Genomic DNA, 15,590 nt, shown 5'->3' on the forward strand with positions numbered 1-15,590 from the left:
CGTGAAGTTGTCTCTTTAGCAGATGGAGAGGAGCTAGTGACGACCCTGGCTTTGTGGACAGTAAGGCCGGAGGTGTTGGCCTCTGACGGTCTGTCCTTCCTCCGCCGGCCTGCCAGGCCTGGAGCTCAGGAGGCAGGTCCTGGTGTCGGCAGGGAGATGCTGCTGTCACACCACCTGGGCTGGACGTGACATTCTGCTCTGCTTGAAAGAGCAGTTCCACAAGCAAGTTCCCACCCTGATTTGTAACCCAGGGCGGAAGTCCGCAATTACTTGGGGATCAAAGATGAACTACTTAGGGGCAGGATTTGGCAAGTGATTGACTTTCATCTAGCACTGAGATCTTCAGGTTATTTTTACCTTTATAAATTCAGCAGTGACAACGCACAAGGAAGAGAATCAGGTTAATGGGGTACAGGCTTTTTGGGTATTCCCGAAAGCTTATTTTGGGTAAAGGCCACATCACCGGTCCCCTCAAATTAAGAAACCGTCAGGAGATTTCTTTTTCCATTGCAGGTTTCAAAGCGGAGACTCTGAAATGGAAAATAGGCACTGCACAGAACAAAGCTATTTTGAAGCAGTGCAAAATGAAACACTTCACGAGGGTTTGCAGGCTGGGGCCGAGACCGGCGGTTTCCTGAAACGAGGTTGTAGGTGAGCCTGGCAGAGGGCAGGAGGCAGCGCACCCCGCCGGCCCTTCATTGTCATAAACTGCTGCATAAGCCTACAAAGTGAACTTTATCAATCCCTTCCACTTATTTAGCACTCTGGGTGATTAACATGATGGGGGAACATCGCTAAACCCACCGGTTGTGTTGACAGGTGAGGTTCCGTAGGGTCTCGACTGCAGCCCCGTTTGGTCGCAGCCCCTCTGTGACAGGAACAGTGAACCACTGTCCCTTCTCTGCACTTTCTTACTGCCTTAGATAGTTGTGCCCTCCGTCTGCGTTTTGCTTCTGCAGTGACTTGGTGAGGCCAGGCGACCCCAGCCTGTCTGGCGTGGTGCGAGAGGCTTGCTGTCTGTGCCCCGCTGTGGGGGCCTGACGCCCTGTCCTGGGCTCGGTCCCAAGCGCTTGCCCCTGCAGGACTGTCCCATAGCTTAGGCTAGGAGAGTAACCTAATGGGGTAATCACTCTTCTTTTTACATGCAGAAATGTTTACTTAAATATTGGATTTTCTTTCACAGAAATTATTTCCAATGCTTTAATAAAACTGTACTTGATTTCACTATGAACAATAGTATGATCGTGTGGGATTCAGAAACTTTTTAAATATTTATTTATTTATTTATTTATTTGGCTGTGCCGGGTCTTAGTTGCAGCATGCAGGATCTTTTAGTTGCGGCATTTGGGATCTAGATCCTTGACCAGGGATCGAACCCGGGCCCCCTGCATTGGGAGTGCAGAGTCTTGACCACTGGACCACCAGGGAAGCCCCCAGAAACTCTTAAGGTCTTTTTGCTTCTGGCTAAGAAATGTCCAAGGCCTACAGCGTAAAACCAGATGTGTTTGCCTCCTCGATTCTGTTCTGAAGTCCTACCTCTAACCAGTTTGTAATGACAAGTTCCTCCAGCCCCCCAGCCTACTGTGGACGTTTGTGATGCTCTGGGACGGGAACGTCTGACAGAGCAGGTGTGGAGGTGTTGGGTACGGACGTGGCGGATGCGTCAGCGTATTGACCTGCAGGCCCACCTGGCACGTAGAAGCCACTAGCCGTTTGAACCACTGAATCAAGCTGATGTTTGCTTAAAGCATGATTCTTTGGGCATCGTTTTGCCTCTGAAACTTTACACTTTAGGTCGTGCAGGTTAATTTTCCTTTTTAAGCATTTTGTTTAAGTTCCGCTTGATAAAATGGGTACTGGGTAGGAGTGGAAAACCACTAGAGCGAAGTTGCTGGTGAATCGTGCTTTAATATCTATAGAAGGTGAACACAGGAGAGTGACAGGCGGGGACAGCGGTGGGGAAGTCGTGACGGAGGCCATCTCCTGCCACGCAGGCCACCAGGTGCTATCGCGTTGCTTTATGCGCTCAGCCCTGGCCCTACAGTGAGAAAAGCTGGAGCAAAGGGTTTTCTCCCCTATGCTGAGTCAGCGCTCAGATTAGCGGGGGGGAGCTTTCCAGCGGCGCCCGGTGAACAGTGGGGCAGTGCGTCAGGCGGAGCCGGATTCCTCTGTGGTAGGGCAGGTGCCGCACAGTGGGCGGGTCTCATCACCCGAAATTCAGACGGGTGCACACCCCACCCCAACGGGCGCTCACGGGACTAGCACACAGACGCCAGGGAGGTGCAGGGGCAGTGAGGGGCTTCCGGCTGGACGTTCACTCAGGTAACGTTTTCCACGCTGACTGGGATGCCGTCCCGAGTCACCTTGATGAGGACCAAGATTCGGGGCAACACGAAGTCTAGCTCAAGCCAAAGAACCTGAAATTGGGACCTGGCAGAGAGCGTCTGGGTTGTTCTGCTGATGCGTGATTATTACACATTAAACAGAAAATCACGATGGGAACCGCCTTTTCTTAAATATCCCAGCGTTGATGTGCACGTTGTAAGACGCCCGACCTCCGGGGGCAGTCCCACGCTAAGCTGGGCGCTCTCTCCATGTGGGGACGTCACCCCCGTTTTTGGGTTTGGGTCTGTGAGAATCTTTATTTTTCAGCGGAGGCTCTTCTGCGAGGCTGCTCGGGGTCCGGCTGTTTCTCGGCTCTGAGGTCTTCTCTCTCCTCTCCGAGACACTCCCTGGATCGTTCCTAAAGAAACACTTAATGTGAGCTCCTCTCTGCTGCCCTGTCTCACTGTGTCCCAGCGCTAAAATCCACCCAGGCAGAGGCTTTCAGAACGGCCAGCCTTCCGGGAAGGCACCAGCGGGTGACAGAACCTTAACTACATCATCTCCTAAAGGATTTTTTGTTTTTTAATAAATTTATTTATTTATTTTTGGCTGTATTGGGTCCTCGTTGGCTTTCTCCAGTTGTGGTGAGCGGGGGCTGCTCTTCATTGTGGTGCGTGGGCTTCTCATTGCGGTGGCTTCTCTTGTTGCAGAGCACAGGCTCTTGGCGTAGCGGGCTTCAGGAGTTGTGGCTCGCGGGCTCTAGAGCGCAGGCTCAGTAGTTGTGGCGCATGGGCTTAGTTGCTCGGTGGCATGGGGGATCTTCCCGGACCAGGGCTCGAACCCGTGTCCCCTGCATTGGCAGGCAGATTCTTAACCACTGCGCCACGAGGGAAGCCCCTCCTAAAGGATTCTTACTCACTTCTGATGACTTTTAGTTGCCAAAACATTGGCAGTGCAGACCATTTCAGTGGCTTGTGGTGACCCTGCTCTTTGAATTGACCCTCCCCGAAGCATGGTGCCTGGGAGGGCAGGGCTGCTTTCTGCTCTGTCACCAACCCCGTGGTGCCTCTAGATGCAGCAGACCTCTCCCTGCCCCCAGGCCCTTTTAGCTCTGACTTCCTACAACTCCAGAGAACTACGAAAAGATCAGCCTGTGATAGTGACACATCTGTTAGGCACATTCTCTTCTCCCTCTGGCAGTCATTTTGGCAAACACTGTGGCTCCAGTGAGCAGCAGTGCTCTCTCACAGGAAGAAATAACCCTCGATCTCTTTTTCTCTGAGTCACAGTGGCGTAGGAGCCTGCGCTCTCAGAGGTGTGGGTTGGGCAGGCGGCAACCACGGCTGTCCCTAGTTATAAACCTCACGTCACGTCTATCAAGGTCACATCTGTCATCTACGAGGTCATCTGTCTGAAGGCACCGCCCAGTTTAAGAACCCCTCTGACCCCGTATTTTACACACTGAGGCCCAGCTGAGGCCCTAGAGCTAGCTGGTCAGTGGCAAGTTGGGACCAAAAGAAAACCGGAGGTCAGTCTTTGTCGCCTGTATTTGTCTCTGAGATTACATCGTTTGCCCCCTCAGGTTGGAAAGACTCACTTTACCTGGCCTGGGCCTCGCCGTTCACGCCATCGTCATGCGTGTTTTGGAGATGGTCTGACGGTTCATCCACAGGGGCCTGAAACCTGCGTGAGAGAAAGCAGTTCCCAGGAATGCGGATGCAGCAGAGCCAGCCAGCGTGTGCTTAGGCTCACTGCACAGACGCCGAACTTGAGCAAACACTTTGGGCCTCAAATATTTACCGAGGGCCAGGGCCACGGCAGTGGACGAGAGAGGCTGGGCCCTGCTCTCATGGGAGACCCGTTCTGCGGGGGGAGACGCGCCAAGGTTGGGAAGGAGGCCCAGCGGGACGGATGGTGGGGAGTGACAGTGAGGGAGACCTGCTTTCACTAGGGTGGTTTGCGAAGGCCTCCCTGCTGACGAGACCTGGGTGATGAGGTCCATGGAACAAGAAGAAGCAAGAACATTCCAGGCAGAGGCAGGGAAGTGGCAGCCAGTCTAGCTTCTTTGCAGGACTGAAAGGCCACTGTGCCTGGGGTGTGGGGAGGGGCCGACGTGGGCAGAGGTGGGCAGAGAGGGTCCCAGAAGGGCTTTCAGGCCCCAGCACGATAGGCTTTAGAAAGACCACTGACTGTGGCGTGCTGGAGGGGCCAGGGTGCGGGGCTTGACATCGGCGGCTTGGATCGAGGGTCACCAGCGAGACAAAGCAGGCGGACCAAGAGGGTTGAGTCAACAGGACTTGAGGATGGGTTGGCAATAAGGCATGAGGGAAAGAAAGGAATCCAAGTCTCCTGGGCTTTTTACTTGAGCACCTGGGTGACTGTGATGCCTTCACTGAGATGAAACAGGAGTAGCATGTTCGGCGGGGAGGAAACCAAGTCCGGGGCCATTGTGGGGTTTGAGGTGCCCTGAGACCACCAAGAGGAGACTCTCCCAGGAAGGGGCACTTGGAGATGAGTCTAGAGCTTGGGCAGATCTGTGCTGGGGAGGGGGATTGGGGGTCATCTGCAATACCATGGGGTTTTAAAGCCAGGAGACTGGGTGAAGCCCCTTAAGGAGAGGGCGTAGGATAAGAAGAATGCCTGGGACTGAGCCCTGGGGAAAACTGACATTTGGGCCTTGAGCCAAGGGGGCAGAGCCCAAAGCCAAAGAGACTAAGAAGCAACCGCTGGGGGACTTCCCTGGTGGCCCAGTGGTTACGACTCTGCGCTCCCAAAGCAGGGGGCCCGGGTTCGATCCCTGGTCAGGGAACCAGATCCCACATGCATGCTGCAACTAAGAGTTCGTATGCCACAACTAAGGAGCTTGCGAGCCGCAACTAAGACCTGGTGCAACCAAATAAATAAAGATAAATTAAAATAAATAAAAATTTTAAAAAGGTTCTCTTTCCCTTTAAAAAAAACGAAAGAAGGAGGAACAGCTGGAGGGGCAGGAGGAAAACCAAACCGGGAGTGTGGGGCGTCTCAGAAGCAAAAGAAGAGTGTGATGAAGGTGACAGACAGTCCAGGCTCACAGAGTGCTGCTTCGAGGCCAAGGGATGTAGCCCACAGGTTGCTGATGGTGGGAACAGGAGCAGATTTGGTGGGTGGGGTTGGTGTGAGCTGCCAGCGGTGGGAGGGGAGGAAGCAGAGGGCAGCTCCAGATACCTGGAAAGCGGTGCGTGAAGAAGGGTAGAGGCAGCCTCCCTGCTTGCCCCAAACCTCCAGGAGCTGGGCTCCTGCCCGAGCTTTCCATGTGCTGACACCAAGCACGGATGCCACTTCCCCACAGAGATGTGACTCTGCCGGGGTGTTGCCCCTTGCAGGCAGGCAGGAGCACCCTACTTGAAGCCAGCTGCTCACCGAAGCAGAGCACACAGAAGGGAAAGGACGCCAATGCTAAGAGCACGGCTTAGAATGGGCACACAGCGTGAACAGGCTGGGTAGGCGGCACCAGGATGTCACCTCCACCCAGAGGCCCCCCAGGATAATCCCAATCTCAACTGCTAACACCAGAGGTTAGTTCTGCCTGGTTTTGAGGTTTTATAAATGGAATCACACAGTATCTGGAGTAAACTGCTTAGTAAATGTCAGCTTAGGAGGACACTGTAACTAGTCCTGGCTGGACGGGGATTTGATCCAAATTGTGCAGAAGGCATGATGAGTGCAACCTCTCAGTGTGACGTTAAAATAGTCACTTTAAAGGTGGCTTGGTAGTTCTGGATTAATACAGCAATTGCGCACACACACACACACACACACACACACACACACACACTCTAATTTTTCCTTCTTCCCCAAACTCATTAAAACTAGTAAAGGGACCAAAACAATGAGGGGGAAAAAAACCTCTCCAGGTTGACAGCAGGAAAGGATAACAGCAAAATTTTGGAACTGGAGAGCATGTAGACAATGGTCACTAATTCAGCAGACCTGAGCGGCGGAGGCCCGACCAGTTCCCACCACAGAATCCTCAGGGGGCCCAGGAACGGGTAGCCCCAATGCCTCTGCAAGGAGGGTGGGACTGAAATAGGACGATGAAGGTCAAGATCCCTACCTCCGAACCGCTGCCCCCACCCCCAATACTGAAGGGTTAGTCTCTGGGAGGGTGCGACACACCGTGAGAACTACTGAAAGACAGTCAGCTGTGTGTACAGATACTCCATACGGTGACATTCCAGGAAGGAAACTGGGCAAAGATCTAAAACTGACATTGGGGCATCAAGAGTAAGATAAAGCAAAACAAAAAACGCTGCCCACCCAGATCCCTTACACCGAAGCACCGCCCATGTGCTCAGAGCTTCCAGCCTGCTCTCCTCCACCCCAACTCCTAACAGGAACCGGTAATTGAAGATTTCCTGACAGCTGAGAAAAGCCTTTAACAGGGAAGGTAGAAACCTAAATAAACAAAACGTAACTTGGAGGAAACAGACTTCAGAGAGAAGGAAACTTAAAAAAACAAAAGCAAAAAAACATGTATCGGCCCCCAAAGGGGTAAGATATTCTGTCCATGCAACAACAGAATGCTGCGTAACAAGAGCAGTCAGGGTACCAAAAACACCTCTTTGGAAATGAAAAACAATTTAAAACATTTAAAAGAGCTCTTGGAAATTTTCTTCAAAAATGAAGAACTAGGGCTTCCCTGGTGGTGCAGTGGTTGAGAGTCCGCCTGCCGATGCAGGGGACACGGGTTCGTGCCCCGGTCCGGGAAGATCCCACATGCCACGGAGCGGCTGGGCCCGTGAGCCATGGCCGCTGAGCCTGCGTGTCCGGAGCCTGTGCTCCGCAACGGGAGAGGCCACAACAGTGAGAGGCCCGCGTACCGCAAAAAAAAAAAAAAAAAAAAGAAGAACTAAATAGAAGAGTCAGAAGATAAGAGAGGAAATCTCCCAGAAAGTATAGCAAAAAGATGAAGAGGTGGAAAACAAGACTGAAAAGAGATGGTAAATCAGAGGGCCAGCCCCGGAAGGCCAATACCCAATAAGAATTCCAGAAAGAGAAAAAGTGGAGAAAATCAACTAACCAGTTCAAGAAGAAATATGCCCAAACTAGGACATGAATTTCCAGATTGAAAGGACCCACCGCTACCCAATGGACGGGACTAGACCCTCACCAACGTGAAATTTCAGAACGCTGGGAGCAGAGAAGATTCCACAAGCTTCTGAAGAGAGAATAAGTGGGGACTTACCCAGTGGTCCGGTGGGTAAGACGCTGTGCTCCCAATGCAGGGGGCCCAGGTTCGATCCCTGGTTGGGAAACTAGACCCCGCATGCGTGCTGCAACTAAGAGTTCACACACTGCAACTAAGAAGTCAGCATGCCGCAACTAAAGATCCCGCATGCCGCAGCTAAAGATCCCACGTGCCGCAACTAAGACCCGGCACAGCCGAAATAAATAAATGAATAAATATTAAAATAAATAAATAAATAAGGAGAATAAGTGGGTCACATTACAAGGATTAGGAATCAGAATGCCTTCAAACTTCTCAAAGATAGCCTTGGAAGTTAGAAGACAATAGAGTGATGCCTTCGAAGGAGAATCGTTTCCAATTTAGAATTTCCATCTAGAATTCAATACCCAGCAAAACTATCAGTCAAGTGCAAAGGCAGAATAAAGATATTGCAGCCTTACGCTGTTCAAAACACGTCCCTTCTCTGTACCCTTTCTCAAGGAGCTGCTTGGGGGATGGCCTTCACCAAACCATGAAAGAGGACACGTGTCATATGGGAATCAGGAGATCTCACTTTGGAGTGAGGCAAATGGAGTCCCCTGGAGGGTGGTGGAGGGAGAGGCTAGGTTGACCACTGTGTACCAGCCCTACAGGGCAACCACCCTGGGGCTCAGACTTGAGAGGAAGGCACGTTGAGGACCTGCCACCAAAAATCCTCTGCCACTGTTAACACCTCCAGTGCTCAAGTGTGGTGCTGAGAGCCTGGTCCAGGTTCCTATCTAGACTCGTCTTAACCGTGTACTGGGGAAGTTCTCTTTGCTCTGTGTCCTGCTGTCTGGATCAGCTGAGGACCCTCATTACACCCCCAAGGCGTAAAGAGATGGGCAGTTGTGTGCCTAGAAGCAGAAACTCAGAGCAGCCTGCTCGTTCTGTGTCTTGTTAGATGTCCAGCACCTGGTCCTCCCAGATGCCCTGATTAAACCTTCATGACCTGGCCCACTGAATTCCCTGAAAGGGGCTCTCCCAGAGGTGTGGCACCTTTCCTACGCACATTCTGAAGTGTCTTGGTTCCCCCGGAACACTCCCTGCTCTCACCTGGGCTCTAGCCGCTCCTTCACCTTGGCAATGGAGCGGACGTAGGGCGTGATCTGCTTGGTGATGGTGGTCAGGTAGGCATTCTCCTGCTTCAGCTGGAGAAGGTCATGGAGCTGGGCTGTGGGGGCCCAGGCCAGAGCGTTAGGTCTTGTTGGCTTCAAATTCTTACTCTCCAGCCTTGAACCATCTAAATAACCCAACTATTTCAGTGATTATCTCTAATTAAAGAGTGAGGTGAGACTTGTGAAGGCATCCTACTTACTGAATCCTGATCTCAGATAGACCATTTGGGGGCCAGTTAGCAGCTGTGAGGCAAAGTTGAGAGCTAGGGGGAAGAGCATGGGGGCTCGTATCTGGTTAGTGGGTAACTGGCTTCCTGCCCCTGAAAGCATGTGGATTAGCTCCAGGACAGGGGTGCGCCCAGCTGCCCGGGACCTTCATAGATCTCCTGCTCGTTAGCCACGCGCTGGTAGGATTCCTCCCAAATCTGAAAGAGAAAGTAAGTTGGATATTGCATGTGGCCGTGAGTTGGAATTTCCCTTGACAGCATTTCTGTCCTCTAGCTACTCAGAGCCATAGGGCACTCCCAGCCAGTTCACGTGGTTCCAGGCAGCAAAGGCCCAGGTTCCAGAGCCTGCCACACGAGGGCCTCCTGGGGCACCAGGCCAAGGTCCTCCTCCCCCTTCCTGTCCTGGGGTAGCTCATGTGCATGCTGACAGGTGGGGCCGCAGGGGAGGGAGGTTCCTCGGGAAGGGCTACCTCCTGGAAGACTGCTCTCATGCCCTCCACGGAAGCATACTCCAAGGCGATCTGTGTGTCCACCTGCAGGGACTTGTGCAGGATGTCACCCATGATCTCGGCCTTGATGAGCGAGTGGTGCTTGGTGAGGTCCCGGTGCAGCTCCTGGACCTGGTCCTTCAGGTTCTGCATCTCTGCCTGCAGGCGCTGGGGGGAGAGACCGCGTGAGTGCCTGTGTTTCCTGCAGGCTGGGTGCACTGCGGGGGCCTCAGTGGAGGGACGGCTTGCAGGCCAGGTGGCCAGGACTAGATTTGGCCACTGCACCTTGGCGAGAAGGGGTGGGGCCTTAACCAGCTGGCAGGTCCCTGGCCCCCTCACCCGGTAGGAGTTCTCAAAGTGGCGGCAGTGTTCCGTGAAGGGTGAATCGTCGCCCTCAGCCAGCAGCACCTTGGTGCTGATGGACCGGTGCAGCGTGGGCTTTTGGACCGGTGACCCCAACATCTTTCCCACGGGGGAGGGGCAGCTGGGTCCCATCAGCACCTTGGGGCCCGAGCCCCCTGCTAGCCTGGGGAGAGAACTAGTGTGGATGTAGACGTGGGGGTTCCAGAGGGTCTTCCCTTCCCCCAGCCTCCCAGCGCGTTCTCAGCCTTCTCAACCCTCTCACCCCAGGCTGCACACCACAACCACGCAGGAGCTCTGAAAAAACCTGATGCAAGGCTGTGTACACCCAAGACCAGTGACATCAGCAGGGTATTTTTTTTAAATCCTGAGGGTGATGCCAATGTGCAGAAGAGTCCACCAGGATATCCTCAGACAGTACGTTCACTCACACACACTCGACCTTGCAAATTTGGCTTGACGCCCAGTATCCCTTGCCTGGGGCCCTGGAGCTCCTAGCAGACACATCCAGCTTAGGCATTTCTCCTAACTCCCCCGGGGGTCTCCGGCTCTCTAGACTTGGGCCCCGCCCCCGCGGAAGTCAGAGCCCCTGCGGCTTCTGGAGACCCAGGCCCCACCCTAAGCTACCGCTTCCTTTCAGGGCTTAGGCACCCCAGTCCGGGTGCAGCGGCGGCGGTTGGGGGAGCCCCTGAGTCCCTCTGTCCACCCCTGGCCTGGCTCCACTGCAGGTCAGCCACGCGCTTCCGATCCAGGGCGGCCCCGACGGCTGTTTCCAGGCTGGGCGGACTCTCCCTCCCGCGTGGACATCTTTGGAGCCCAGACGCGGCGCGGGGAGCTCGGCGAGCTGGGAAGGGCGGCCCCCACCCCAACGGGGACCTTGTGCCCGCATCCCCTTCCCGGTCCCGGCGCCCCTGCGGCTCACGTGCTGGTACCGCCCCCGGCACCCGCCGCCCGGCGCGGTCCCAGCAGCAGCAGCGGCTCCAGGCAGCGCGCGAACTCGGCGCGGTGGTCGCTGGCGATCTGGGGGGACGGGACGAACTCGTGAGGCAGCTCCAAACTCCGCGGGCCTCCGCCCCCGGCCCGGCCCACCCCGCGGCCCCGCCCACCTTGCTGCTCTGTGCGGGCCGTAGGCGATGTGGCCGCGTGACGATGCCCTGCAGCCTCTCCACCAGCTCCTGCGCACAGGTGGGTGGGGGCGTGGGGGTGACAGGGAGGCGGGAGGACCGGAGGACGCGTCCGTCTTTAGGATTTCACCTGTCATCCAATCCTTCCACACCACCCCTGCCCCCAAATCCACAGGAAAGACTGGGGGGTCTGGACTCCAGTAGACACAATGCACTTTGGGGGAGAGGCTTATGCTCCCTTCTAGGCTTTGCTGTCCTCTTATTTTTTTATTTAGTTTTTGGCCGCGCTTTGCGTGGCTTGCGGGATCTTAGCTCCCCGACCACCAGGGATTGAACGGGGTGGAGTCCTAACCGCTGGACCGCCAGGGAATTCCCTGCTGTCCTATTAAAAGGGGTTCAGCCAGCCCCTAAATGTTTTGTAGATGATGGTGTGGAAGAGGGGGCTACCCAAAGACCCCCTGGTCCAGCCTCCAGGTAACAGGCTGCCCAGCCCTGAGGTGGGGGGCTCTGGTGTGCAGGGTGGGTTCCTGGTGGGGAGGGGGGGAGACACAGAAGCTGTGGGCACTCACATAGCCCAGGTCCAGGAACTCAGCCTTGTTGGCCAAGCTGAGAAAGGAAGAGCAGATGGCCAGGTGGACCTGTGAGAGGGACACTGCTCAGTGCCTGGGCTGGGTGCCCGGCCCTGCGCCCCCAGCTCCCCTTACCTGGAGGGTGGGCAGCAGAGTAGCCAAATGGGAGAGCTGCTCCTTGAAGGCCTTGTCCTTTTCTTCATACTGGCTGGGGGAGGAGCGGGCAGCCTCACCTCCAAGGGGAGGGCTGCCCACCCCCACTTTGGGGGTGGGCTCAGAGCTGGGTGGTTCCATCTCCCCACCAGCTTTGTGCATCCTTCCTCGACACCCCTTCCCTGAGCCCTGAGCTTTCCTCCTCACCGGTAGACACCTGGATGTCTTGCTCTCCAGGGTGGGCCGGCGCCTGCCCAGGCCATGAGATAGGTGTCTGGAGGTCAAGGGGCAGGGGATGGAGAGCCCGCCACCACTCACCTCTGCACAGCCTGCAGCAGCAGCGCTTTCCTCTCTGCCAGTTTGTCCTGGGAGGGAAGGTCTGCTACTGGCTGGGCAAACTCGGCCCTGCCACCTCCCAGCGCTCTCCCAGTCCCCTGGGCCCCAGCCACACCGCTGCTTAGGCTGGCTCTCTCCAGCCCACCAGCGCTGCTGCCCGGGCCACCTCCTTCTTGCATCTCACTGCCTGAGAGCCCTGGTGCCCTCACCTTAAATGTCACCTCCTGGGGGAAGTCTTCCCTGACCCCCTCTCGCCACCAGCGCCAGCCTGGCGCAGGCCCGTGCTCCACCTCTAGAACTCTCCTGGCAGCTACGATTGATTAAGTAACTTCTGAAGGCAGCTCAAGACTTGCTGCCCTGCTACACTGGGAAGTCCACACGGGCCCCCGGGGGGAGGGGCCTGCCCTGTGTCCCGGGCACCGGCCATGGCTGGTAAGGATGCTCAGCCTGTGGCTGTCTAGCTCCCCCTGCCCCTCACCTGCATGCTGCCGAAGAGGGCGTGGATGGCGGCCTCCTCATCCGCCGCGCTGCGTCGCACCTCGTCCACCATCGCCTGCAGCAGTGCGATGGCCTCCCCTGTGGCGGTCTGCAGGGCCTTCACCGCCTGGGGACAGGGCGGCCTCAGCCTTGTGGGTGCGCGTTCTCCACCACCGCCCCGGCGCGCCGGGCACCCCGCGCTCACCAGCATCGCCTGCTGCAGCCGCTCGCAGCCTTGCACGTACGCCGACTCGAGGTCCACGCAGTGAGCCCGGCTCTCCCTACGGGGAGCCCGCGGATGAGCCCTGCTCCGGGCCACCCTCCAGCCCCCTCACCTCCCGCGCCCTCTACCCACCCCTGCATGTCCCGGAAGCAGCGGATGCACAGCAGCGACTTCTTGTCGGTGGAGAACATGATGTAGGGCTCGGCGTGCAGTGCTGCGGCGGAGGGGGGGGAGTGCGGCGGTGAGGGCTCCGGCCGGTGCCCGTCCCCATCCCCGCCCAGCGCTGGTCCCCATCCAGCACGCCGCACTCACTGCACTTCTGGAGCACGTCGCGGCTGCGCTGGCCCAAGGCCACGATGTCGTGGCGCGCGAACATGCGTGCCCGGTGCGTCTCATCGCGGCAGCGCGCGCACAGCGGCTGCCCGCACGTGTTGCAGAAGTAGGTGGTCTCTGCGTCCTGCGGACAGAGCTCGGGCTCAACCCGCCCGTGAACTGGGAGCCTGATCCCAACACAACCCGCGAGGGAACTGCAGCCTCCGCACGTCGTGGCCGTGCGTCTTGGCCCCGGCCTGGGGCAGGCGCGCGGTCACATGCAGCCCTTTCATGTAACCCCAACGCGCAGCGCTCTCATGTACCCAGTTTACAGACGAGAATATTGAGGCTCAGAGAATAGGTAAGGAGGTCCAGTAAGGAGCAGTTACCCAGGACGGTCTTGCGGAGGGGGTTACATGGGGTTGTGGGGAGGGCAGGCACTGCCTTTGCAAAACATTTCACCTATAACAAAAACGTATGTGTACGCCTGTGTGTGTGTGAAGCCCCCCCCTTGGCGCCCTCACTAGTAGCCACATGGATGCCTACGCCGGCCATCTGGAGTGGGAACTTGGCTGGGAGGCGAAAAGGAGTGAAGACCTGCAGGTGCCCTTCCCCAGGGCTGGGAGTCCAGGGCACTGACCCCAGCAATGGCTATGAAAGCACAGACCCCCAACTTCCTACGTTGGCACTCAAGGCCATTTCCTCCCCACGCTCTCCTGACCTCCAGCCCCTCACCTCCTGCTGGTTATGTCTGTACTTCTGCGTAGCACATATATTAGAACTTGCCCGCCCTCCCAGACCTTTTGCTCCTGCAGGGACATCCTCCTGGGATTTGGAATACCTGGTCCAGCCTCCACAGGCCAGAGAGAGTCTCGCGTGCCCTTCACAGTCCAGCCTGAAGCCTGTCCTCTGCTCCCTGGTCTTTCAGGATCGCCCCTCCCCAACGGCACAATGTCCTCACTTCCCCTTGGGCTGTTGATAGCTGCCCACAGCTACCCAGGTAGCAGCGGACCCCAGAGGGCTGACCTAGGCCTGTGCCCTGGCATGCCCTTCCTGTTCCAATTCACAACTGTGTTCTGAGTTGGGCACCAGTAAGCTCTCCCCAAATCGAAATAGCCTTAACCCCTGCAACTATCTTGGTGTTGGCCCAAGGCAGTTGTTTTGGACCTCAGTCTCCACACCAGTAAAATGGGGCCCACATTCTGGATACAGGGTGCCTTAGAGAGGCGTTGGAGAATGCCCTGATGGGTGATCCTCTGATGACATGGCACACACTGCAAGCGTCAGGACAGTGCAACCTGGCACCCTCCGCTCCCCACCCCACCCCCAGGCGTCCCTGCCTGCTTGCCGCACTCCTGGTCGCAGTTGGCACAGCGCACCACGTCCATACCATCCCCTGAGCTGTCCACCAGGAACTGCAACAGCCGATCCACCGGAGGCAGCCCGCTGGGGCCCTTCACCACCGTCTGGTGTCTGCGGAGAAGCTCCAGCCAAGATCCAGAGGCCCCTTCCCGAAGGCTCCCTACCCCCTTCCTACTCCAGACATTCCAGTCTGGAGCTAAAAATAGGGCGGCAGGAGGTGGGATGCCTGCAGGTCTGATGTCTGTAAATACCTCAGCCAGTGCTCTCTGACCCCGTCCCTTTCCAGTCCTAGGGGAATCTTGGGATGGGGCTGGCGACTCAGGGTGTCAAAGGCAGAAGGCTCCCCTCAACCCCCTCTCATGGCATTGGGCAAATTTAGGGCCACCCCGGGTAACTTGAGCCAACATAACCTGCTTGTGTTGACTGAAGACTTCAGGACCCCCAAGTGAGTTACTGGGAGTGTCCAGACGCTGAGCTGAGATCCCCTACTCCAGCAGCATTGAATCCGACAGCACGCGCACTCTAGCCCACCCTCGCCCCCTGACTTTCTGTGGGAGGCCTTGGGCCATAACCCCAGGTCTCAGTTACCCCATCTGTAAAATGGGCTGGAGCCTTCATGTTCTCTGGCAGAGAGGTGCAGGCTGCGGGCAGCCTCTCCCAGCCGTCTCCACAGGGAGTCAGAGCCTTGCCCTCCCAGCACCTAGGTCCCAGCCCAGCGGGGCCAGTCTCCCGTCTTAAGGGGCTCGAGGCACTCACTGGCACAGCGGGCAGGCGAGGCGGCCGTCGGCGGTGCGGCCGCGCAGGCAGCCGGCGCAGAAGTCGTGGAAGCAGTCCAGCAGGCAGGGGTGCTCGTACTGCGCGCGGCACAGCGGGCACACGAGCGGGGGGCCGCTCGCCGCGTCCAGGGCGCCCGGGCCCTCCAGGGGCGCAAAGATAGCTCCCGACATCCTCGGGCACAGCGCAGGAGGGCGGGGGGGCGCCCGCGGCCCCTCTGCCCCGGCGCCTCCTCCCTCCTACCTGGCCCGCTGGACCACGCGCGGCGTCCAGCGGTCGTGGAGCGGGGAGCAGCGAGGGTCCGGGGCTGGGGGCTGGAGCGCCGGGCGCGGGGAGAACGGGCAGGAGGCGCGCGGAGGGGCCAGACCCTGTGCCGCCGCCCTCCCCGCCTCTCCACGGCAGCCCTGGAAGGTCAGTCGGTGCCTCCTACCCAACGCCCAGCCTCCCCGGGCCTCCCCCTTTCCCTCCCCCCCACCCCAGGAATTCCCCTCCCGGTG

At 57.3% G+C, this 15,590-nt stretch overlaps 1 protein-coding gene across 1 annotated transcript; it reads right to left on the bottom strand.

The window, feature by feature from the left end:
• Positions 1–1,897: 1,897 nt before the first annotated feature.
• RNF207 (ring finger protein 207) lies at positions 1,898–15,266 on the bottom strand (the record flags this gene model as incomplete). The annotated part of the gene is made up of 17 exons (XM_082832547.1): positions 1,898–2,743; positions 3,928–4,008; positions 8,627–8,744; positions 9,062–9,113; positions 9,386–9,571; positions 9,743–9,929; positions 10,686–10,783; positions 10,870–10,938; positions 11,457–11,525; positions 11,592–11,664; positions 11,928–11,974; positions 12,424–12,549; positions 12,628–12,703; positions 12,778–12,859; positions 12,958–13,102; positions 14,298–14,430; positions 15,076–15,266. 17 exons carry the CDS (start codon positions 15,264–15,266, stop codon positions 2,575–2,577), a joined length of 1,902 nt encoding a protein of 633 aa, XP_082688673.1. The 3' UTR covers positions 1,898–2,574.
• Between the last annotated feature and the right edge of the window lie 324 nt (positions 15,267–15,590).

The sequence above is a fragment of the Leucopleurus acutus genome (genome assembly GCF_964270905.1).
Source record: "Leucopleurus acutus genome assembly, chromosome: 2".
Lineage (NCBI taxonomy): Eukaryota > Metazoa > Chordata > Mammalia > Artiodactyla > Delphinidae > Leucopleurus > Leucopleurus acutus.